At 56.9% G+C, this 22,888-nt stretch overlaps 7 protein-coding genes across 7 annotated transcripts; 2 read left to right on the top strand and 5 right to left on the bottom strand.

Annotated features, from left to right (window-relative positions):
• Window positions 1-1,644: 1,644 nt before the first annotated feature.
• MFIFM68171_02042 (uncharacterized protein) lies at window positions 1,645-6,431 on the top strand (the record flags this gene model as incomplete). The annotated part of the gene is made up of 2 exons (XM_071057464.1): window positions 1,645-3,132; window positions 3,195-6,431. 2 exons carry the CDS (start codon window positions 1,645-1,647, stop codon window positions 6,429-6,431), a joined length of 4,725 nt encoding a protein of 1,574 aa, XP_070913565.1.
• Window positions 6,432-7,547: 1,116 nt separating this feature from the next.
• On the bottom strand, window positions 7,548-11,109 carry HSP82_1 (Hsp90 chaperone hsp82; the record flags this gene model as incomplete). Its single annotated transcript, XM_071057463.1, has 2 exons — window positions 7,548-7,617; window positions 7,682-11,109. 2 exons carry the CDS (start codon window positions 11,107-11,109, stop codon window positions 7,548-7,550), a joined length of 3,498 nt encoding a protein of 1,165 aa, XP_070913564.1.
• A 523-nt stretch (window positions 11,110-11,632) lies between these two features.
• Window positions 11,633-12,967, bottom strand: MFIFM68171_02040 (uncharacterized protein; the record flags this gene model as incomplete). Its single annotated transcript, XM_071057462.1, has 2 exons — window positions 11,633-11,823; window positions 11,875-12,967. The coding sequence occupies 2 exons, from the start codon at window positions 12,965-12,967 to the stop codon at window positions 11,633-11,635; spliced, it is 1,284 nt and encodes a 427-aa protein (XP_070913563.1).
• Window positions 12,968-13,664: 697 nt separating this feature from the next.
• Window positions 13,665-16,515, top strand: VPS34 (Phosphatidylinositol (PI) 3-kinase; the record flags this gene model as incomplete). The annotated part of the gene is made up of 3 exons (XM_071057461.1): window positions 13,665-13,723; window positions 13,783-13,869; window positions 13,947-16,515. 3 exons carry the CDS (start codon window positions 13,665-13,667, stop codon window positions 16,513-16,515), a joined length of 2,715 nt encoding a protein of 904 aa, XP_070913562.1.
• Window positions 16,516-16,682: 167 nt separating this feature from the next.
• Window positions 16,683-17,996, bottom strand: ETR1 (mitochondrial 2-enoyl thioester reductase; the record flags this gene model as incomplete). Its single annotated transcript, XM_071057460.1, has 1 exon — window positions 16,683-17,996. One exon carries the CDS (start codon window positions 17,994-17,996, stop codon window positions 16,683-16,685), a length of 1,314 nt encoding a protein of 437 aa, XP_070913561.1.
• A 1,454-nt stretch (window positions 17,997-19,450) lies between these two features.
• MFIFM68171_02037 (uncharacterized protein) lies at window positions 19,451-20,116 on the bottom strand (the record flags this gene model as incomplete). Its single annotated transcript, XM_071057459.1, has 1 exon — window positions 19,451-20,116. The coding sequence occupies one exon, from the start codon at window positions 20,114-20,116 to the stop codon at window positions 19,451-19,453; it is 666 nt and encodes a 221-aa protein (XP_070913560.1).
• Window positions 20,117-22,061: 1,945 nt separating this feature from the next.
• Window positions 22,062-22,695, bottom strand: UBC35 (Ubiquitin-conjugating enzyme E2 35; the record flags this gene model as incomplete). The annotated part of the gene is made up of 4 exons (XM_071057458.1): window positions 22,062-22,240; window positions 22,298-22,429; window positions 22,499-22,587; window positions 22,643-22,695. 4 exons carry the CDS (start codon window positions 22,693-22,695, stop codon window positions 22,062-22,064), a joined length of 453 nt encoding a protein of 150 aa, XP_070913559.1.
• Between the last annotated feature and the right edge of the window lie 193 nt (window positions 22,696-22,888).

Raw genomic sequence — 22,888 nt, 5'->3', positions numbered from 1 at the left:
TTAAAATTCCTGGAGCTGGCCGGAGTCGGGCTTTACCCTTATGGCTCTGGATGTCCTTCTTGGGACTCAAACCTTCCCGAGAGGGTCGAGAAAGGAACCAGTGGGCTATCTGCTGCTTTAGTTCGTCACGGTGAAGCTATGACCGACTGCGAAATTTCGAACAGACCGATCCTAACCCCTTCATCCGGGAAGCAAGTCTCTCTACCTTCGGGATGCGAGTTGAAGCTGTTGCCGCGGTTTTTGGCAAAACAGGAGACTTCGATATCCGATCTTGACTACATTTTCAGCTGCATTTCACGTTACCCAATCTACGTTTCTGGTATTTGAGTTGGGGAAAAACCGTCCCCAGAGGACAGTGTCCCTCTAGTCAGAGGGCCACGCTTACTGGGCTGGCGCTCCGGGGGCTGGAACTTGCCGAAGGCTCATTGTTCTTTCGAACCATAAGTAGGACCGTCCTGGCCATTGCTCCTTATACAGTGCAATCATTTCAGTACTCTTTTCCACACATGTTGTGGGCTCACTTGACGAGCGTTCTTCACGTGCAGGATCAGGTAGTCTCCCTCCGACCAGAGAGACCTCTATCTGCACATGTTGTTTTGACCTTGTCCAGGCTGCAAAAGCCCGATTTGCTGTGGGCGCCCCCTGGCCTGTCTTGTCAATCTTGTCTGTCTGGCATTTGGCCACCTTTGCCCTTCCCATTGTTTTGGTGGGTATGTGGGTGCAGATGTGTGTTTCTGTACAGTACCATCTCAGTATTGCCCACTTGGACCCAAATTAGGTATCTGAGCCCAAGTAACCCAATAATATCTCCTGGCCGAAACCTCGCTAATGACCTGGCAAGTGACAATCATCATCCATCAACTTTTCTAATGTTATTTTGTGCACGCGCATGTTAGTTTGGAATTAAGCGCCTGCTTTTAGAGTTATATCTAGCTCTCGAAAATATAAGAAAAAAAGAAGAAGAAAACGGAAATTATAATTTTGACAGTCAATGAGGGAGGCCTATGACACATTTAGGAATGCGTGTTGAATTTGACAACAACCTGCGTGCCCCATTGTGTGGCTGCTTCGGAGGCTTAGACTTGGGGGAGACATCTCAAGGTAAATTTACCCTGAAGGATCGAGGTGCGTTAGCGCTGTATGTACTGTACGAGGAGAGCCAAGTTGCGGAGCTGTGGGGTGCTCTAGGCTCTCTGTGCTTTCGGCCCCCAATGCATCGCTCCATCTTATCTGAACAAACACAAGCACATACGGTACTGTATGTAACTGCACCCTGGTTAAGGTACTGTACCTTATGCATCGGGGGGTTGGGGCTGGGCTGCCTAGTCTGCTTGGGCTGCCTCAGATTCCTCAGATTCAACTGGTAGGCCTCCATCGATTCTCGGCGCTTGCAGCAGTGCTGCAGTGCAGCCTGGAGCTGCCTACTGTGCCTAGAGCGTACAGTACCTACGCACCACCAATCGCTTCTCGGGGCTGATGGTTACTTAAGTAGTGATTTGCTAATTACCTCGTTCGTTTGTAGATGACCTTACGCACAGCTTTTCCCATCTCACCCCGACTTTGGTTTTCTTTCCCGCAAACTTTCCTAGATCCATCATTTTCCATACCCAGATTGACTCGTCTCCTACGCAACATATCGAAGCCATGACGGGACTGGAAGAGGACAACCGCGGTCCCTCCGAATCTGACATCGACGGTGTTGGCGGTGCCGAGACAGTCGATGCTGAGAATAGCGACTCGGATTCTCCCATTGCCACACCGCCAGAACCTGAAGTGGCCCAGGTCACAGTGGTCACCGAGGAGAATGAGGGCATCATTTTAGAGGCCGAGGAGGCCAACAAGAAGAAAACCGGAGCAAAAATCTCACTGGTAGAAATACTACCCTCGCCGGCAGATGGCCCAACACCCACGGATCCTCTCAATCTTCCTGCAGAAGCCGCCCCGGTTTCTGAGACGCCAGTGACCACATCTGGAGCACCAGCTCCTGAATCTGCAGAGCCCTGCACTGGGGATCGCAATCAAGCGACAGCAGAGCCTGAGACGGTATTGACTGCGTCTGTTGAGCCTGCAGACACCGCTGCCAACCATGAGCCGACGCTCGCCGAATCGTCCAACACGGATGCCCAATCTGGGTCGGCCTTGGCGTCTACTGAGACAACCGACCTAGATCCCAAGCTTGAGACGACGCCAGCACCAGTCAAGCCGGCTGATCCAGAGGTCCAGTCTGAGTCAACCTCGACACCCGCCGCGCCGGCTAGCACGGATGCTCAGCCTGCGTCGGCAGCGACTCCCGAGAATGGTGACACGGAAGCCAAGTCCGAACCGGTGTCGGCAGCCGTCGAGTCTGCTGCTACGGATTCAGAGCCTGACTCCGAGTACGACGGAATAGCGGCCCTCTTTGACCAAGAGAGTCAGCACGAGGAGCCTGACAGTGACAAGCCTGCCACCGAAGGACAGGGTTTAACCGCAGAGACAGAAGAAGCCAAGGAAGGTGCCCAGAATGAAACGACTGATGAGCCCAATACAGCGAAGGAAGAGGCCAAAGAAGAGGCCAAGGAAGAGGTCGAGGAGGAGAAGACTGAAACTCCGAAGAAACACAACCCCTTCAGCGCCGACGATTTTGATTCCGACAGCGACTCGGAAGACACACCTTCAGACGACACCGCTGACCCCAAGCCCCTTCCAAGCCGGCCAGGCATGCCTCTCCTTCCCGCGCTGGGCCGCAAGCTCTTGTCAAAGTCTGCCAACGCCGCCAACCTATTACCAGTCGAGCGCGAGTGGGAGAGGCGAAAGAAGGAATTCGGAGAGAAGAGCAAGGCCCTGGATCAGCTCATGGCCATGGTCGGGCTCGAGGAGGTCAAGAAGGAGTTCCTTGCCATCAAGGCGACCATCGCTGCGGCGAACCAGCGAAAGGGCAAGCTGAGAAGGCAGGACTTCAACTTGGTCCTGACAGGCAACGCCGGTACCGGCAAGCGGACTCTGGTCAACATCTACAAGGACCTGCTTACCGAGTGCGGCCTGTGGAGGCGGAGCCCGCACGTCGAGAAACGATCGGGCTTTGACTTTCAGGCTGACAAGGATATCGAGAACCTGCATAACTATCTCAGAGACTGCGGCGATGGATTGGAGATTGTAAGCCCTTCCAAAGTCTCCGACTTGTTCGCGCCAGGTCTGTTCGCTAACAAGCTGCACAGATGCTCTTCTTGGACGCCGTAGAAGGAGTCTGGTCATACGTCCAAACCGAGCTTTTGCACTGCCTAGAGCGCCATGCCGATCGCCTCAAGATGGTGGTCGTCCTTACCGGGAGTGTCAAGGGGATGACCGCGTTCCTAGGGAGCCGGCCGAATGGTAGATGGGTGTTCCCACGGCGGCTCGAACTCAAGGACTACGATGATGAGCAGCTACGGCTCATCCTCCTCCAACTCATCCGTCACAACGCGTTCACGGTCGAGGGCGGCGAGGAGGGACCTTACCCGCGAATCGCGGCCAAGCGTGTGGGCAGGGGCAGGGGCTCGACCGGCTTTGCGAATGTCTATGATCTGGTCTTGGCCTTTGGGAAGATGCTTGATCGTCAGGCTGCCCGACTTGAAAAGGAAGGTGTCAAGCTGTCGCCTGATAGGCGGGTGCCCGCAAAGAAGAAGGTGGAAGAACCCGCGGAGGCCGCAAAGGCAACTGAGGATGAGACTCCAGCTACCCCTGAAAATAACCAGGAAGCTGGGGAGAAACAAGACGCGGAGAAGAAAGAGGAAAAAATACAGGAAGATGATAAGACGGAGAACAAAGCAGAAGTAACTGACGACAAGGCCCACGGCGAGATTGATAAAAACAATGAAGGAAACGCTGAAGAGAAAATAGAGGAAAAGAAAGAGGAGTTAGAGGACAGTGGAGGGGACAAGGTAGAGAAAAATGTGGAAGAGAACACGGAGGAGGGTGCCCAAAATGGCAAGGAAGAAAATGCGGAAGAAATAAAGACGGATCAGACCGAGGAGATGAAGGTAGAGGATAAGGAAGCCGTGGTTGAAGAAACGGTGGATGATAAACAAGAGAAAGAGGAGAAGCCGGCCAGCAAGGACGAGTCTAAATCCGACGAAGCTGAGAAGTTAGACGGTAAGAGCGACGAGAGCGAGAAACCAGCTAATATTGGACAGCACGAGAAAGAAGCGACACACACTGAGAGTCCCGAACAAGCCATTGTGCCCTCTGGGGACATTGAAAACGTTGGCGCTGAAGAGAAGAGCGGGGAACAACCCAAGTCTGACAATCCGGAGGAGAGGGAGGAGTCGACCATCAACACCGCGGAGCAAGGACCCGCACTACCTACCGACGGCAAGAGTGTTGATGCCAGCAAGGATGAGACCAAACCTCCAGCTGATCCTTCTGAGCAAATGAACGTGGAGGAGAGCAAGCAGGACAACCCGGACGAGGGTGAAAAGCCGGCCGTCAGTCAAGACGAGAATGAGAAGTCGGGCAATACGCAGAAAACTGACAGCCAGACGGACGATGGCGTAGACAAGCCTGAACAAGGGCCCGTCGAAGACGAAACGCCAAAGCCAGACCTTTCCTTGCTGACCAAAGAGGATGTAATCGGGCCAGAGCCCGAGGATATCCGCGCTACCAGTGCGGCGTGGAAAGAACTGGAAAAGATGGCCGGACTGGAGAACGTCAAGAAAGCCATCGGCGAGCTGCTCACACGCGCAAGGGCCAACTATCGCCGTGAGATCCTCGGCAAAGAGCCGCTGCAAACGACTCTCAATCGCGTCTTCCTCGGCCCTCCCGGAACGGGCAAGACGACCGTGGCTAAGCTCTATGGTCAGATCCTGGCCGAGATCGGCCTTCTTTCGACCAAGGAGGTCGAGTTTAAGACGCCCGACGACTTCATCGGCCAATACATTGGAGAGTCCGAGGTGAAGACGAGCCGGATTCTCGACTCCACCATCGGTAAGGTGCTCATCATCGACGACGCTCACATGTTCTACCACGGGAACCGAGCGGGTACCGGAAACGAGTCCGACATCTTCCGCCTAGGCGTCATCGACACAATCATCTCCAAAATCCATAACAAGCCTGGTGAGGACCGCTGCGTCATCCTCCTTGGATACACAGACATGATGGAGGAGATGTTTCAAAAGGTCAACCCGGGTTTGCGGAGGCGATTCCCTCTCGAGGATGCATTCCGGTTCGAAAGCTACGACGACGAGCACCTCAACAAGATCTTGCGACTCAAGATGGCCAAAGAGGACATCACCGCCAGCGAAGAGGCGATGGAGGTTGCCGCTGAAGTCCTCCGTCGAGCAAGAGACCGGCCCAACTTTGGTAACGGCGGCGACGTCGACAACCTCCTGAACCAGGCCAAGACCCGCTTTAGGGAACGGATGGCGGCCAAGAAGAAGGCCGAAACCGAAGCCCTCAAGGCCACTCAGGCAGATTCCGGCGCAGCCGAGAACGACCTCCCGGACCCCGACCAAGAGGCCGTACCGGAAGACGAACACATCGTCCTTGACCGCGCCGACTTCGACCCCGAATGGGACCGGGGGATGCACGCGAGCAAGAAATGCCAAGCCCTCTTCGACGGCCTCATCGGCTTTGACAGTATCATCAACAAATTCCAGGGCTACCAGCGGATGGCGGCCAACCTCCGCCGCCGCGGCCGGGACCCGCGCGAGATCGTCCCCTTCACCTTCGTCTTCAAGGGGCCGCCGGGGACGGGCAAGACCCACACGGCGCGCATCATCGGCCAGATCTTCTACGACATGGGCTTCCTCAGCACCAACGAGGTCATCGAGTGCTCCGCCAGCCACCTCATCGGGCAGTACCTCGGCCACACGGCGCCCAAGGTGGTCAACCTGTTCGAGCGCGCGCTGGGCAAGGTGCTCTTCATCGACGAGGCGTACCGCCTGGCGGGCGGCGCGCGGGGCGCGGGGGGCGCCAACAGCTACGAGGACGAGGCCATCGGCGAGCTGGTTGACTGCATGACCAAGGCGCGGTACCTGAAGAAGATGGTCATCGTGCTGGCCGGCTACGACAAGGACATGGACGCGCTGCTGCAGGTGAACGCGGGGCTCCGCGGCCGCTTCGCCACCGAGATCGTGTTCCCGCCCATGAGCGCGTCCCGCAGCAAGGAGCATCTGCTGAATCTGCTGCGGAAGGAGGAGATCGAGGTGCGCGACGCGGTCGACCCCGGCGCCGAGGAGAAGGAGAAGGTGCTGAGGCTGCTGCACAAGTTGGGCATGACGGCGGGCTGGTCCAACGGGAGGGATATCAAGACGCTCGCGGGGGTCATTACGGGGAGCGTGTATACGAATGCGGCGTTAGAGGATATAGATGCGGAAGGGGCCGATGGCGCAGCGATGTTTAGGATCTCCACGGTCGAGCTGAACGGATTCCTGAAGGACATGCTGAAACAGCGGATTCGCGGCGGGGTGGCAGGTTAAAGCAGAATATGTGGTGAACAGCCTGGTTATTTCCTGGGGCCTTGGGGCGTATATGATACATTTCTTCTCTATTCTATCTCGTTTAAACTCAGTAGTATCAGAGTTGTTTATCACTCTTACTAGACTTATACGTTCATAGTCAACATGATTCATGATAAAGACAGATAAAGAAACATGAAGCCACAGTGAGAGATTCTTGGCATGACATTCAAGAAAACTCTTCTACAAGCACCGAGATCTTGGAGGTTAGTTTCCTTCGATGTGTAAAGGGCACCGCGCCCAATTCGACAACTGGGCACCGTATCCGCCAAATGCTAACTCTCGATAAACCACAGGCGCTTACTAGCCAGAAGACATAATGACCATCTCCATTGCCATCTTGAACAGCAAGCAGGTTTAAAAATTCGGAAATCAGTACCTAGCACTGTTGTTAAAAGCCACCAAAAGTTATCCCTAAATGCCACCATGACAACCATAAGGATATGTACAGTATCTGAGCTACCCAGAATAGACGAAACCGATCCGAAATGACCACAAAAGAACAAGCGCAGAAACTACAAAATCATCTTTACCACCAACCCCCTACCAATCTCGCCCCTTCCCCGGCGTCCCCCAAAGCAGTAGCCCAACTTTCCCCGACTCGTCCCGCCCAAAATCCCACAAACCCTATCACCCGCCCTGTCACCCACACTATCGCCCCTCCAAGCCTGTCCGTCAAATGCCCAGACCAAAGATCAACCACCAGCTCTTGTCTAAGCCAGCGTATCCAACTCCAGATAGCCTGTATCTCGTCGAACACGCCAACCCCGAAAATACAAACTAAACCCCACAGAATCCATATCGCCTTCGAAACTAGCCTTACAGGAGCAGTAATCCAACTCACAGCAAGCCAATCCCGAATAGCATCCATCCCTTTTGGTATCCGACCCCAAAAACCACCGATCAAACCCCCAACAGCCCCTAATATCTTGAATACACCAACTACAACCCATCCCAAGCCGGTGCGTATTCCCTGCCCTATCGCCTCTCCAAGACCACGTATCCAGCTCAAGACAGCCCCAGCCCCCTTTAATGTCAATCCCAGAAGGCCACCCACCCAACGCCCAACAGCGCCAATCACCTGCCGTGGCGCCTGTCGTATCGCCTCTCCCAAGCCAGCCATCCAAGCTCCCACAGCACCCACCGCCTGCCGCACCGCCGAGAAAATACCAGCCACCGAATTCCCTATGCCCCTTACCACACCACCAAACCAACCCTTGACAGCCCCGATCCCCTTCAACACGCCCGCTCCAAGACCACCCACCCAGGCCCCGACGGCCCCAACAGCCCCGAACACCCGTCCAAGCCTCAGCCCGCCAATGAACCATCGATGGACCCGGCTCTCAAATGAAGCCCACAAGGGCTCCGCCAGCAGCCGATAATCCACCCGGAAAGGCGACCACGCCGGGTACGGATAGCCCGCAACCTCCTCCGCCGTCGCCGCCGTCGTCGTCGATGCCGCCGCCCCTCCCCCTGCCACCTGCAGATCCCGCAGGTAGGCAAGGCGCCACTGATTATCAGCCGTCCAAATGCGCCGCTCCACCTCAACAGCAACATAGCTGAGCCAGGCGAAGAGCAGGAACAGGGTGAGGAGGGAGCCGACGAAGGCGGAGGCGGGCGGCGGCGCGGCGGTGGCCGCCGCCCGCCGCGCCGCTCGCACCGGGTGCAGCTTGTCCGGCAGCGGGAATACCCCGCGCCGCGCGCGCCGCTGACGGTAGGCGTGCCGCGCTACTCGGTACACGTACCGGTGCAGCCCGAGCAGGGCTGAAAGCAGGAAGGCCGCGGTGGTGTATAGGTTGTAGGGCTGGATGAGGAGCAGGAGGACGAGCCACGCGAGTGAGGTCAGAAATTGGCAGACGAGCGTGTACAGGCGGCTGGACGACGCCAGGAGGCCGTGCCCGTGGTGGCCGTGGCAAGACGGGCCCGCGGGAGGGGTTGTGTTGCTGCTGCTGGTGTTGCTGCTGCTGGTGTTGCTGCTGCTGGTGGTGGTGGTGGTGCCGGTGGCGGGGCCCGCAGAGAGCAGGGAGGCGGACGGTGGGGTGAGCCTCCCGCCTGCGCAGCAGCCGCCGTAGAGGGTCGAGTAGTAGATCCGCGGGAAGAGGAAGCGGACGAGGGTACAGAAGCAGATGGCTTCGCCGTGGCGCCCGGGCCGGCTGATTACTTGGATTTTGAGGAGAATTTCGTTGAGGAGCTTCTGGGCGCGGCGGCGGTCGATGTCGGCGTCGCTCTTGATGAAGTTGATGATGCGGCTGCGGTGCTCTACTAGACAAGTAAGCCGGCCTTGGAAGTAGCGGTGCTCGCGGCGCAGGCGCTCCTCGCGCTGAGTAAGTTTAGTTCTGTATTTTTTGTTGAATTCGGTGTCTGCCTTAGGTTTAGACTGTTGCTTCTCCTGGGGTCTGTCGAGGACCTCGATTTGCGTGTAGATGCCGTTTATTAAGTTGGAGAACAGGGCAATTTCCGCTTCAACCTCAGCAAGCTGTGCATCTTGCTGCGCGATGCCCCGTTGTAGTTGCTGTCGTCGCCTGGTCAGTTCTTCGTCGGCGGTGAGTTCCTGGATACGGTCGAGCAAGGTGTCCACGGCTCTCTGACTCAACTGCCCCTGGGTACTGGGCCTGCTCTGGCTATGGCTTTCCAAGAAACTGTTCGTCAGCTGCCAGAGCGTCTCGGATTGTGTGGCGCCGAGAGGGATCGGTGGGTGTTCGGTGCAGTATACCTCGTACTCGTGGAGAAGAGCTTCTTGAGTGCCTTGGTGCTCTTCAAGTGCGTCGAGTTTGTCCCATATGCTGTCCAGAATCTCTTCGTCGGCGCCAGGTTCCTCGGCACAGGGATCCTGCCCCTCCAGCAACCTCCTGAGCTCGTTCGTGTGTTCATCAATAACCAAAAGTTCGAGTGCAGTCAGCGCACTCCCCATTCCCTTCTCCATCTCCTTGAGGGATTCTTTGATGAAAACAATGACATCCCTAGCCGCTGTTCCAGGCGGGGTTGACTCGAGTCCCTCGATTATGGCGTTGAGTTTCTCGATGCATTCCCGGGCCGCCTCTGTGCGCCCGATAATGAGTGAGTTGGCCACGAGTTGTGAGGTTAAGTCTATCGCTTCCTCCACAGCTCTGGTGACAACGTTGTCAGCGTCAACGCCGACATCCGACAAGCCCTCGCCATGCCTCTCGCGAGAAGATATTGTCGCCGATGTGTCTTCGGCAAGCCCGCCTTGGCTGCCTAGGACGCCCACAAGCTCTTCTGCCAAAGTCCGGCCGGCGGGAGATGCGAGACTGTCCGCGGACTCTGAGGTCGGTGACTCTGAGCTTCGTTGAGCATCCGTGATTCCTCCGACTCGTCCTTCGAGTTCGGCAAGTTCAACCGTCAACCGCTCGATCTCATGTAGATGCTTCTGTTCTTCCGCCTGGGCATGTGCCTTCTTGCTCTCGATCAGCGACTTAAGACCCTGCACTTGCGACTCCCAGTGGGCTGCCATGGCTTCGGAAACCTGTTTCTCCGTGGCCAAGGACGCATTCTCTTCGCGCAGCTCCTTGGCACTCCCGATGGCCTCCTTCAATTTTTCCTTGAGCTCATTGTAGTTCTCTTGGAGGATATCGCACTGAGCTTGAGCATAGGCTGCATCGGCCCTTGCTTTCTTCAGTATCGCTTCAACGGCCCGAAACCTGGACTCACGTTCCGAAGGGTCGATGTTGGCGTCGGACCAGGTGTGTCTCACGTCACCGAGCGATTCCCATCTGGCGATGATCCGGTCTTGAGAGGCGATTTGGTCCTCCATTGCGGTCAGGAGTTGCTGATGCTCTGCCTCGGTTGAGAGTGAGCGGCTCTTGATGCGTGTGTTTTCGCTCTCAAGCGCCGCAATGCGCTCTTGTTGTTGTGCTTGCTCCTTTTCAGAACTTTTCAGTTCTTTGCGGAGTTGCTCCGCCTCTTCGTGAAAGTCGGTCAAATTGCCTTCGAGATATTTCAAGTGATCATCTTGGTGGCGGATTTTCCGATGCGCGGCGATGAGGGCGTTGAGAGCCCGGATCTTACCCATCATGGCATTGTCATAGAAGTACATGAGATTCTCCCACACCCGCCGGCCTTCATCTGAGGACGACTTGGTGATGTTGCGCCTCCACATGGTTGGGTCCGCCCGTTCGAGCATGCCCTCGTGGGGTGGTTCGGCGATACAGTCCAAGGTATATGCAACTTCGACGTCCGTCTCGGGCGGCCACGGAACATACGACCAGTCGTCGTCATTCCATTGCGGGAGATCGGGGTTGTAGAGATAGTCGTGTTCCACACGAACGGGGCGGTGGTGTGGCCGGCGGCGATGGCTGATACTGCTTAGAAAGCTGGCTCTATCGTGGCTGTGACTGGGCCCTGAGTCAAGGGGAGCGCGAGGGTGCAAGGCGGCGGCGCTTCCAGCGCCCTCCAACACAGGTATTTCAGAAGGCCCACGAGCAGCTCCTGCGTTGGTGGCCGCCTGCTCATCGCCACTCCTGGCTTCACCTCCCACGCTGGCGACTGCGTCGTCCAAACCATCACCTTCGGCGCCCCTGATTCGCCGCTCGGTGCCTGTACTTTCTTCACCACCCCTAGGGCCATGGAGGAAGCCGGTAGTGCCCGACCCGATGGTAGGGTTAGGGGAATCTTGCGCCATAGCTCGTTCTTAGGGGGCAGCGGCTGGGCGTGGAAATGGGGTTATTGATCTGTCCGGAACCAAAACTGGCGGGAACATTCACAGGAAACTCTGAAGCGGAGCGAGGCGAATGGACACATACTCGTAAAATTGACATGAAAGCCATCCGAGAGGAACCCAGAACCAGATCATAAAGAGCAAAGTTGCGGGTTTTCCTTCCCCAGTACATTCGTTGACCACATTTTCTAGACAAAGAAGCTTGAAACTCAGCCGCCGTTTCCGGCCAGGCTGCCGATATCTACCGAAGTTGCCAGACAAAGGATTCCTTCATGATAATGGCGGATTAGGTTGGCTGGGTCGCGACAACGCTGGTGCGTCTCAGCGTTGCCGCAACAGTAGAGGACATAGCAACGTAAGACATCAGGGCTAGTTCCTTGGAAGCTGAAGCCCGCTGTTGCCGGTTATGCGGTGTATTGCACATCCGTGACAACATCTGCGACGGCAGATTAAACAGGAAATATAGCGTGGTGCGGTAGGCTGGTCATTAACTGTACCAGCCGCGTGCACCGGGGCCTCGCTGTTCTTCCTCCTGCCTGTGAGGAATCATGGGTTCTTTGATGTCGAAGGCCTCAATGATGTCCCTCCAAGTCGCCATGTCAATCGACATGATTGCTTGGTGTCTCATGGGCGCCTTGGAGCGAGACGTCTGTGCCGATGCGTCTCTCCTGATAGGTTCTGTTGGTTGTGTCAGCCTTGGTCAGCCATCCGTCTGGAAGGACGACATACCGATCGCCGGAAGGCCGTTCTCGTCAAATTCAAGTTTGACGCTCCCCTCTCTGATTAAGAAGCTGACATAGAACATGTTTTCCACCGTCTGGCCGAAGGAATGGGGGTTGACGACGAATCGGAGGAGGTCAATACCTCCGGTAAGCCGCAAGGCGTAGCGGTCCATCAACTCCCTCTGGGCCTCCGGGGTGTCATCGTCCTTCCACTCCTCCTCCACCGTGTCCTGTGCAAACTGCTGGGCCGTTTCTAAATGCACGTGAATCTTCTTGCAGATGGAGGGGAGATCGTTCTTATCCGATTTCTGCAGGTCCTCGGCCCTCAGCTCCTCGGGACGGACCTCGCGAAGGTTGCTAACCCTGAATGGCGCCGCCCTCTTGGTAACCTTGCGGGCCTTTTTCTCAATGGACAGCGGGCCGAGGAGGAATCCCGGCAGGGCAGGTCTGCGGACGGCGGGAACGCAGGCGAAGCGGCCGAGGTGGGCCCAGTTCATCATGTCGCCGGCGTCACCCACCTCGTCCTCGTCGTCGCTGCCTATAGCGCCGCGATTGGGCTGCCTGCGCCTCCTCTGGGTACACGAGAGCTCCTCCGCCTCGTCGTCTTCGATTCCACGACCGTGCAGCATGTAGGTGATGCACTTGGAGACGAACTCGTCGACGTCAATCCCATTCCCGACGTTTCCCGACGTCAAGCGCTGCGCTCGGCGGGCTGAGAGATCAGCGGCAATGACCAGGCCGCGTGAATCGATGGCAGCCTCGGCAGTTTGCTTGACGTTCTTGATGATGCGGTCTGACTGGTTGAGGTAGTCGAGCAGCGCCTTGGGATCCGCCTGCATAAACTCGTCTGGGTTCTCGCGCATCTGCCTCTGCATCTCGCGCAGGCTCTGCTGGATCGCTCTGCGCTCCTGCATCGACTGATCCGGGTCGTACTCGTCGGCATCCCCGCGCTCGTCTCTCTGCGGAGAGGGATCACGCGTCCGGCGCCGGCTGGTAGATGGCTCGCTGCCAACGTCCGAAGTCCGCTTCTTCGAAGAGCCCTGGGCGGCGGCCGGCGTCTCGGCGCCACCGCGCACTGCCAAATGCCGGCGGTTCTCCATGTTAGCGGTGAGGGGCGACAGCGGATTCGAGGCCCGGTTGCTGGAGGACCGGGAAGAAACGGTTTTGCTCATGAGCTGCGGTGCGACAAGACGTAGTTCAAATGAGTGGACGGAAACAGGCGGGCATTGGTTGGCTCCGGCTTTCTTTGTCCTTGCCTCGTTTAATTTTTGTTTCGGCGGTTGGTCCTCACTTGCATGAGCAACCTGGCTGTGTCGCGTCGTCGAATTTGGAGACGCGCCATTCCAGGATCGGCTCCCCATCCCATTAACGAGTTCGCGCCAGACAGGCAGCCCTGTGGGGCAAACACAGCGGGGCAGCTCACCCCTGTCTGTGTCCTTTAGTGTACTACTGTACAGTAGTGTACTGTACAGTACATACAGTATGCAAGGATCTGACTGTCCCAGTGTCCCCCCCCCCCCCCCCCCCACTGCAGCTGTAGCAGTACTTTACTGCCCGTGGGGTGCCGTACGTGCCATATTGGAACGCATGTGCCTAAGGTAGGTAAGGCATAGCGTGTGCTGTACCTGAGCTCTAAGCTCTTGTCAATTTTAGAACCCACGCCAACCTCAGCATCACGCCGATCCATTTGTTTTCCTTTTCCCTTTTTTTTTTTTTTCTTTTTTTCCCCCCTTCGCTAGTAGTATCGTCAGCCCCTCGGTAGCCTGGCAGCGTCGCTGCTACAGATAGTTTACCGCCATGGAGCCCTTCTCGTTCGCCACCTCCGACAAGCTGGAGTACCCGGTCAGCATCCGCATGTGAGTATTTTAATGATCCGGCCTTGAGCGCAATGAACTACTGACGCGCCCATCTCCAGCATCAACCTCGAGGGTGCGGAGGCCCCGCTCCCGTTTACCTATCTCGAGGAACATCCGGAACTCCGGTTCATTGGATCCAACCAGAGGTACCCATCATTCTGTCCCTCACTGTCCCTCACTGTCCCACCCTGCCAGGCCTAGCTCACCCCGCCCCACCGCGCAGTCCCCATTCCGACCTCTACGTAACCGTCCAGGTGTGGGCAGCCTCCAAGCCCCTGACCGTCCCCGTCCAAACCGCCTACAAGTCTTTCCGGGCCGAGAGGAGGTGGAACGAGTGGCTCACGCTCCCCGTCACATACGCCACGCTGCCGCAGAACTCACGTCTCGCGATTACCATATGGGATCTGTCTCCGACTGGAGGGCCAGGCGCACAAGGGCACGCGATACCGTTTGGCGGGACAACACTCCCGCTGTTCGATAAGGACAACCAGCTTCACAAGGGCCGTCAAAAATGCCGTGTTTACAGGCACCGACCCGCCGACGGCAACGATGACTCCGTCACACCCGCTATTCTTCCCAAGAAGAGGGCCAAGAAGGGCGGCCCCGAAGATCGAGAGGCCGACGAGCTAGACCGCATGGAGAAGCTGTTCAAGAAGCACGAGATGGGCGAGATCCCTCGCGTCGACTGGCTTGACCAGCTTGTGTTCCGGGGTTTTGAAAAGCGGGGGCTGCAATCGGCCAAATCGCCGGCTCTCCACGAGGCGCAACTGCGGAAGGGGACTCAGGCTGATGCCTTGAAGGGCGCCCGAGATCCTAGCGCTCCCCCAGAACCATCCAGCTTCCTGCTCAACGTTGAGCTGCCGAGATTCGATTTCCCCGTTGTCTTCGCCGACCACCAATACCAGCCGTCTCCCGTCTCGTCCATGTTGCACCTTTCGTCCTCGCAATCCAACATCATCCCAAAACCGCCGCCCGAAGTCCAGTTTGGTCCAGGCATCAACGCGATGGATGACGACGAGGGATACGGCGGACGCCTGGTCCGGGTATATGACCCGGAAGTTGCGGCGAAGGATAACCCGGCCGAGAGTAAGCACCGGAGGCTTGTGCGGAGCCAACACCGCAACGGCATCTTGGATAAGGATCTGAAGCCCAACGCCAAGGTTCGGGACGAGCTGAATCTGATAATGTCATATTCGCCGACCCACACCTTGTCACCAGAGGAAAAGGACCTCATCTGGAAGTTCCGTCATCACTTGACCCGGAACAAGAAAGCTGTTACCAAGTTTGCCAAGTCAGTCAACTGGCAAGATCAGTCCGAGTCTAGACAGGCGGTGCAGATCCTTGGGAAATGGACGGATATCGATGTCGACGACGCTCTGGAGCTGCTCGGCCCAACCTTTGATAATCCCGCGTTGCGAGCATTTGCCGTTGAACGCCTGCGCAAAGCCGACGACAAGGAGCTGCTTCTATACCTGCTGCAGCTCGTGCAGGCGTTAAAGTACGAGCACATCTCGCCTCAATCTGACCATGAGGTGACGCAAGACTCTTCACTGGCCCGTTTTCTCATCTCAAGGGCCGCCAACAGCTTCACGCTCGGAAATTACTTTTGGTGGTACGTGATGGTTGAGTGCGATGACAAATCGCAGGATCAAGGGCCGGACAACCAGGCCATCTACGGCAAGATTGCCTACGACTTCATGACTGAGCTCGTCAAGCAGCCAGACGGCGTGGCAACACGGAAGACTCTGCTGAGGCAGGGAGAGTGGATCTGCATCCTCTCCAAAATATCGGGGGAGATCAAAGAGTCGAACGAGTCCATTGCTAAGAGGACGGAGCGGGTGAAGCACTTCTTAGCTGACCCCAAGAACGAGCTTGTTACCATCGACCCGCCGCTCCCGCTGCCGCTAGATCCGTCGGTTGAAATCACCGGCGTAATCCCGGAAGAAACCGTCGTCTTCAAATCGTCTCTTCACCCGATCAAGGTTGCGTTCAAGACGACGACTGGCCGGAAGTACCCCATTCTCTTCAAGACGGGTGACGACCTCCGCCAGGACCAGCTCGTTATTCAGATCATCACGCTCATGGACGACCTGCTCCAGAAGGAAAATCTTGACCTCAAGCTCTCGCCCTACAAGATCCTTGCCACAAGCACCAGTGCGGGCTTGTCGCAGTTTGTCCACTCAATGACGTTCCAGGGCATCTCATCGAAATACCGCAACAACCCGGCGCTCGCCTACCTCAAACAGAACAACCCAGACAGCCAAGGGCCCATGGGCCTGCGGAAAGAAACGCTGGACACGTTTGTCAAGTCGTGCGCCGGGTACTGTGTCATCACATACATCCTCGGTGTCGGCGATAGGCACCTTGACAACCTGTTGCTAGCACCCGACGGACACTTTTTCCACGCCGACTTTGGGTACATTCTCGGGCGAGATCCCAAACCGTTCGCGCCGGCCATGAAGCTCTCCAAGGAGATGGTGGACTGCATGGGCGGATCCAACTCGGAGTATTACCGCCAGTTCAAACAGTACTGCTTCTTGGCCTACAGCGCGCTACGGAAGAATAGCAACCTGATTCTGAACCTGTTCAGTCTGATGGTGGATGCAAATATTCCCGACATCAAGCTCGAGCCGGACAAGGCGGCCTTGAAGGTTAAGGAGCGATTTCACCTGGAGCTGAGCGAGGAGGAGGCGATCCGGCATCTGGAGAGGATCATGGACGACAACCTCAACGCTCTGGTGCCCGTCGTCATCGATAAGCTCCATGAGCTCGTGCAGGCTTTCCGGGCGTGAGGTGTCATTTTCTGGTTTTGGGGGTGCCGATGTTTTGGGGTATTTACCGGGATTTATGATGGATGTGGTTAGATTACAGCGATCGCTATGGGGATTCGTGCACATCCAGCATCCATAAGTCCTGCATATTACAATATAAGTATGAAGTGCGGCAACACAGCCTCGTCTTATGTATCGCCAAACACAAACAAGCCTTTGCCGCTACGGAAGCCCTCCAGGGTGCCCTGGACCGCATCCTTCAGCACCTTCTCGTCAGTGTCCCAGTCCCACTTGACCTCCTGGAACGGCGCCTCCTTGAACTTGCCCTCCTTCATTAGCTCCAGAATCTCATCGACCGTCTTGCGCTTCTCAAGCGGGTTCTCCTTACCCCACTCGCTCAGCCAGAACCCCTCGAAGCGCAGCCGCTTGAAGATCTGCGGTCCCGTCGGGAACGGGAAGCTCTGCCGCGACATGCCGCCGTACGTGACCATGCAGCCCTTGGGGCTGAGCGCCTTGACGATCGCCGACGCCGATTTCCCTCCCACGCAGTTCAGCCCCAGCATGAGCGGATCCTTGCCCCCGCGCGTCCACTCCTCCTTCATCCTGGCACTGAATGACCGATCGAGGAACTCGTTCTCGGTGATGACCACGGTCGCGCCCAATCCTTTCAGCTCCTCCTTCAGCGCCTCCGTCTCCTCGGGCGTCGCCCGCTCGCGGATGACGTTGATGCTCCGCAGGCCCCACAGGCGGCCCAGCTGGATGACAGCGCGGCCGACGCCGCTGTTGGCGCCGTTCTGGAGGAACCAGGCGCCGCCGGTGGCGCCGTCGGCGGCGGCAAAGCTCTTAACACTCAACCCGACGAGGTCGACGTAGTCCTTGAGCATGCGGTACGCGCTGCAGGGGTTAATAGTAGCAGTGGCGACCTGGGCGGGGGTCAAGCCGTCGCGGCCCTTCTCCCCGCCGACGCGGAACAGGCGGCGCTCGGCGTCCTCGACGACGGCGTGCGTGCGGAACGTCCCGAACCCCGTCGCCGCGGGCATCACCCAGTCGCCGCGGCGCAGGCCGCCGCCCACGCGCGGCCCCACCGCCACCACCTCGAAGCACCCCTCGTTCCCCGGCACCGCCGCCGGCTCCGGCGTGCCCAGCAGCGGCGAGAAGGCCGGCTTGGCCCCGTACGTCCCCTGGATCGTGTTCACGTCGGCCGGGTTGACGGGCGCCGCCAGCGTGCGCACCAGCACGGCCCCGTCCGGCAGCGACGGCGAGATGGAGTGCGTGTGCAGCGAGAGGACGTCGGCGGGCTCGCCGAAGCGGGAGAAGACGAGGGATTTGGCTTGCGTGTAGCCGTAGGGGCCGGATTTGTGGCGGCGCGAGGTGGTCGGGAGGAAAGGTCGGGGTTGGAGCTGGGGCTGGGGCCGGTGATAGTGGCGGAGGAGATGGCGGGTTGTGGTGGTGGTGGCGCCGCCACCGAGGCGTAGGGATTGAGGGTGGAGGACGGACGCCATTTCGGAATGGTTGGCGGGTTTCGGCACCCTTTAGGTTGTAGATGCAGAAGAGGCGGAGCGAATCGGACACCAGAAACTGATGAATTCTCTTGAGAGTTGATGTGCTGAGCTGCAAGAACGCTCTCAGCTCACTCCATCTAACCAGAGCCGGCACTGCGGACCCTTCCTTGCCTCAATTCACAGCTGAGTATAATAAAAGAGATAAAAGAGGCCAGCAATACCCGATTGTTAGTAAATTCAGCTTTGAGCGAAGCTTGGTATCAAATTTGCTCCATCTTTAACAGTTGTTTGCGCTGTTTGACTCGCTGCGCCGGTCGCCCGGCAGCGATGACGTCGAAATTGGACCTCGGGTCACGAGAGCTTCGACCAATCAGGTCGTCGCACCCGAAGCTCACCGGGAGCTCTTCCGAGAAGCAAACCTCCCTCAAGCCTCAATCGTATCAGACTGCTTGTTCATAATGTCAAATGATCCTACCTACCATTTCCACGGTTAAACAAAATAAGCCGCCTTCACCGCCTCCGACGTGGGTGGCATGACCAGGTCTTAATAGATGTCCTATGCATCCCAAGGTTACATCCCCCTCGCCAACGCGTTACTCCGTCTCCCCTCACGACGGGGAAACGCCGGCCATTCCGGAGCACGATCATGTATGTATGTTAGCCATTTTCCAAGACTTACTACGGCGACGACAAACAATCAATTGATTATTTTGTAATCCAACAGGCCTGCGAAAAAGAAAAAAAAAAAAAACCAGCCTCGATAGTCCTCCTCTCTTACTTTTTGATCATCTGTGACCAAAGTAATAGATGTAAATCAATGCTCAAAAAAGAAAACTCCAGCCATAAGCCAGGTCAAGTCGTAAGTGCTGCGTAACAGGACGTCCACAACAACTGGCACCTCTCTCATTCCATCTCGTGAGGCCTTTCTTCCCTCCCACACAACCACCAAAGATTACGGTGTACCTGTGCATGTACCGAAGAGAGAACAGACAAAAAGCCGCCAGCCACCAATTTTTTCCGCCAACTTTCGAGAAGGGACATGTACAATGCGCAAAAGGGGAGGGGGACTAGCCGGTGGGCATAAGGCACCACCGGATGTTGGTAAGATAGAGAAAAAAAGAAACCAAGGGGGGCTAGGCATCCAGTCACACTCTTGCAAGAGCGGGACCAAGGACATAAAACATCCATTACAGACAGCTGCTGAGTAGAGGGTGATAATAAGCAGCAAAAGAAAAGGAAATCCTCATAAAAAGCGAACGTGCCCGTGAAGAAGAGAAGGAGAATAAAAAAAAAAAAAAAAAAAAAAAACGAAAAAGAAACGAGCCGGGTATCTTTCGTCTGCACCTCAACAGCATTCTCCTCGCCCGCCTCCCATGTTCCGAGGCCGCGTGAACCCGCAGTCGTATCTCGTACCTCGTCCCAAGCAGACAATCCCCTCTCGCCGCGCCATGTCTTTACTTTATATCCTTGAATAAATCCCCCCCAAACCCACTCTCATCCTGTACCCCAATTTTGGATTTGAGCTCGCTGATTTCAGGAATCATAGGCGGTGGCGGGCCCATCGGTTTTTTCTCGTCCGTGGTCGCCGGTGGAGAGAGGGGAGTCGTAGTTTTGTTTACGGCACCGTCGTTGCCCCGAAGCCTCCCGAACCATCCACTAGACCGTTTCACCTTACGCGAGTCGGCAACACTGCTGTTGCCCCGGCTCTCCGGCCGCCCGTCCTGAGTGACCGCCGCATCCCCATTGGCGTAAGCGTTGTTCAGTAGGCCGCGACTGAATAGCCGGCGTATGCTCCCCGGACGGTTCGACAGGGTAGGCGAGGCGGGGTTGTCTTCGGCGCGCCGTTTCGTGCCGCTCGTTGTGATACTTGATACATGCGATTTAGGTGACAAGGCGCTGTCCGGCTTGCCATTGGCCGCTTTCTCTTGCTTCTCGTCCACCTTGGGCGTCTCGGGTGGTGTCGGCGCGGCTTTCTCTTCTACCGGCGACGGGGCGGGTGGGGGGATATCGGTGCCGTCCGTCAACGAGCCGAACTTGAACTCTAGGGCCGGAAGCTCGAAGCGTTTGCTCGTAGTGGCTCCCGCAGGCTTGGCGGTCGTGCTATTCGACCGCGACGGCATGGCTAGGGCTGTAGTAGAGGCGTAGGCGCAGACGCAGGAGGGAGACTTGGTATGCTAATTCAGCAATGCAATACAAGGCAATGCCTGGCCTGTGTGGTTGACTCCTTTGAATTGACCGGGAACGAGTGACCGTAACAAAGCAGATGTGTAAAAGGGTGGCAACCGCTGTTGTGGTCGGAAAGAGTGGATTGTCTCGCCGTCGGGAAGTTCGTAGGGAAGTTGGCTTTGCCAGGGAGGGGACGTCGATTCGCGATGGAAGCCAAATGGAAAGGAAACAGAAGGCCAGAGCAAACGGCCGGCGTGCAAGTGCCCTCAGTGGTAGCGTTCTGGGGAGCCGGGGGGCTGGTGCCGAGTGCGTTCGCGGAAAACGAAACGGCGATCGGCGATGCTCAGCCAAGACAGGAATAAAACAGCGTCCGTGACCCGGGCAGGCAAACGCCGCTAGCACATTCAGCTAGACTGTCTTGGTTCTGGAGCCCGCAATTGGGACAATGTCTCGATGAAATATCCGTGTCTGTGATTTTGGCTCCGGCGGGCTGTCTGGGTTGAGGCAAGCTCGCAAGTGGACAGGGAGAGCGAAAGGGCCCCAGGTAGGACAGGAGACCCCTGCTGCACCTTCGTAGACCCAGCAAGAAAAGGTGGAGACTGGCAGGAAAAGGAAGGAGGGCCTGCTGCCATCCCAAATGAGAAATGCCCCTGGTTCGGTAACTTTTGCTGCAAAGCGGGTTGTCCCCACTGTCTTGGCCTACCGGTTTTGCAGTGGCATTCTTTGCGCCATTCACACAGCAGATGCTGCCTAAGCCATGACTCCAGCGATGAAGGGGACGGTTCTGCAAGTAATCGTTTCTAAAAGCTGGATTGGACCAAGGACGGTCAGTTCTTTACCGTGCTGTTGAAGCCAGCTTTCGGCACCAATTACAAAGTTCCGTCGCACGGTCCGCTCCCGCCTGCAGGCGATCTGATCCTCTCCGTAGAAACCGTATGCCCGTCTCGGCAGCGGATCTCTCGAGACGATGGACCACATCTCACCATTCTCACCACTTTGGCTAGTAGATGGCTTGCAGCCGGGCTCGTTTCATCGTTGGGCCACAAAGCGAATGCGCCGCTCTGCAAGTGGATGGGAAGCAGCAAGGCCATTGGCCCACAACTGGACCTACAAGACTTTGTTGCATAACCAGCAGGGCGCAGCGCAGCATTCAACTCCCGAGCTGCTATGGTTGCATTGACACAACCGACTCAAAGTCAGGGACTCAGCGTCAGTGATATATTACGATGCCGTGCTGGTGGGTTACCGAGGCGGCACAGTTCCACACCCGCCTATTTTAGACAACCTACAACTCACCGTGATCGTCGTCTAGGGCATTGATCAAGCAAACCGAGACTCCCAGGTTAGCTTCGAGTGTCCCCACACCGTCAAGCGAATGCTCGTCTCCTTCCATGTTGCCCTGGTACCTTATCCCATATGCCGGTAAAAGATATTTCCGGGTTGGAACTCAGCCGCTCACACCAGGGACTTCAGCCACGAAAGCATTCGGTGAGCTTGAAACCACCAACTATCTGTGATGGAACTCGCTCGTATTCAAGAAGGATGGGACCTCGAATTTTCCGGGCTGGGATTGCGCCGTTGGCGCGTACGTGATTCGCGTATACACGCCGTCTTGCATCTATTGCTAACTCAAAGGCGCTGATGAGTAATGTGTAAAACCGTGTTGGCTACCTTACCATGCTAGGTGCTTCTCTCCTCGCTAAGCACTGCCCAACTTCAAGCATTGCTAGTGACGTAACGAAGCCTCCCATAGCTCCCCATCTAGACCACATCCAACAACGCCGGCCGATGTTGCGTCGCCCTACCTCCGCCCCCAACTCCTCAAACGACAAATAAGCTGCTGGGCATGGCACCCCCGGTGTCCCGCCGCTGATTCTTGATTCCAGGCTGCAGTCCCGGCTACTTCGGAACGGCATACTGCTGTGTCCATGCTTTTGCCGTTGCGATCGCCGCCTGCTCGTCTTCCTTCCAGCTCTTGGCAACGTCGGCAGCCAGCGGGTCATCGGGATTCGGGGCGCCGAGCAGTGCTTGGATTGACAGCAGGATGGTCCGGATCTGCAGAGCGGGGGACCAGTTGTCTACATATCTGGTAAGCTTTCGACACGTATTCTGCTTCCTCTCATGTCTGCACTCACTCTTCAGGACATCGAGGCAGATGCGGCCCAGCTTGTCAACGTTGGGGTGGAAGATCTTGGTCAGGAAGCGGATCTTGGGCGGCGCCATCGGGTAGTCGTCGGGGAGGAAAAGCTCGAGTTTGAAGACTCCGCCTGTGATTGCTGTGTGAGCTGACCGACCCTATCCACTTCACGTTATTCAGGGGAGCCGGCAGCGCGCACCCTCGTATGGCGACGACGACGGCCCGTGAATCTCGACGTCGAAATATCGTAGGTTATCCTCATGCGGAACCGCGCTGATGCCGGGAACTCTTCGCACAACAAAGTCAGACACAAATTCAACGCGGGCTTGGAGGGGTTCCGTACGGCTCGGCCATAAGCCGCTCGGTCTCCTTAATGATCCTCTTCGGTAACGCCATGTCAGAAAACCTGTCTAGCAACGTATAGCACGGGCTCAATCCAGTAATATCAAAACCAGCGTCCCGAAACTATGGCGGTGGTCCTCTCCCAGGCAGCAGACGACGCCCGATTAGGAGACAAAGGTGGGGCTGGAGCAGGCTTGCAACGTCGCAATCAGGAGGCGATGTGCGGTACGTGCTGACGAGATGTTCA

Source organism: Madurella fahalii (assembly GCF_045866475.1).
Source record: "Madurella fahalii IFM 68171 DNA, scaffold_1, whole genome shotgun sequence".
Classification (NCBI taxonomy): domain Eukaryota; kingdom Fungi; phylum Ascomycota; class Sordariomycetes; order Sordariales; genus Madurella; species Madurella fahalii.
This window is presented reverse-complemented; position numbering and strand designations above follow the sequence as displayed.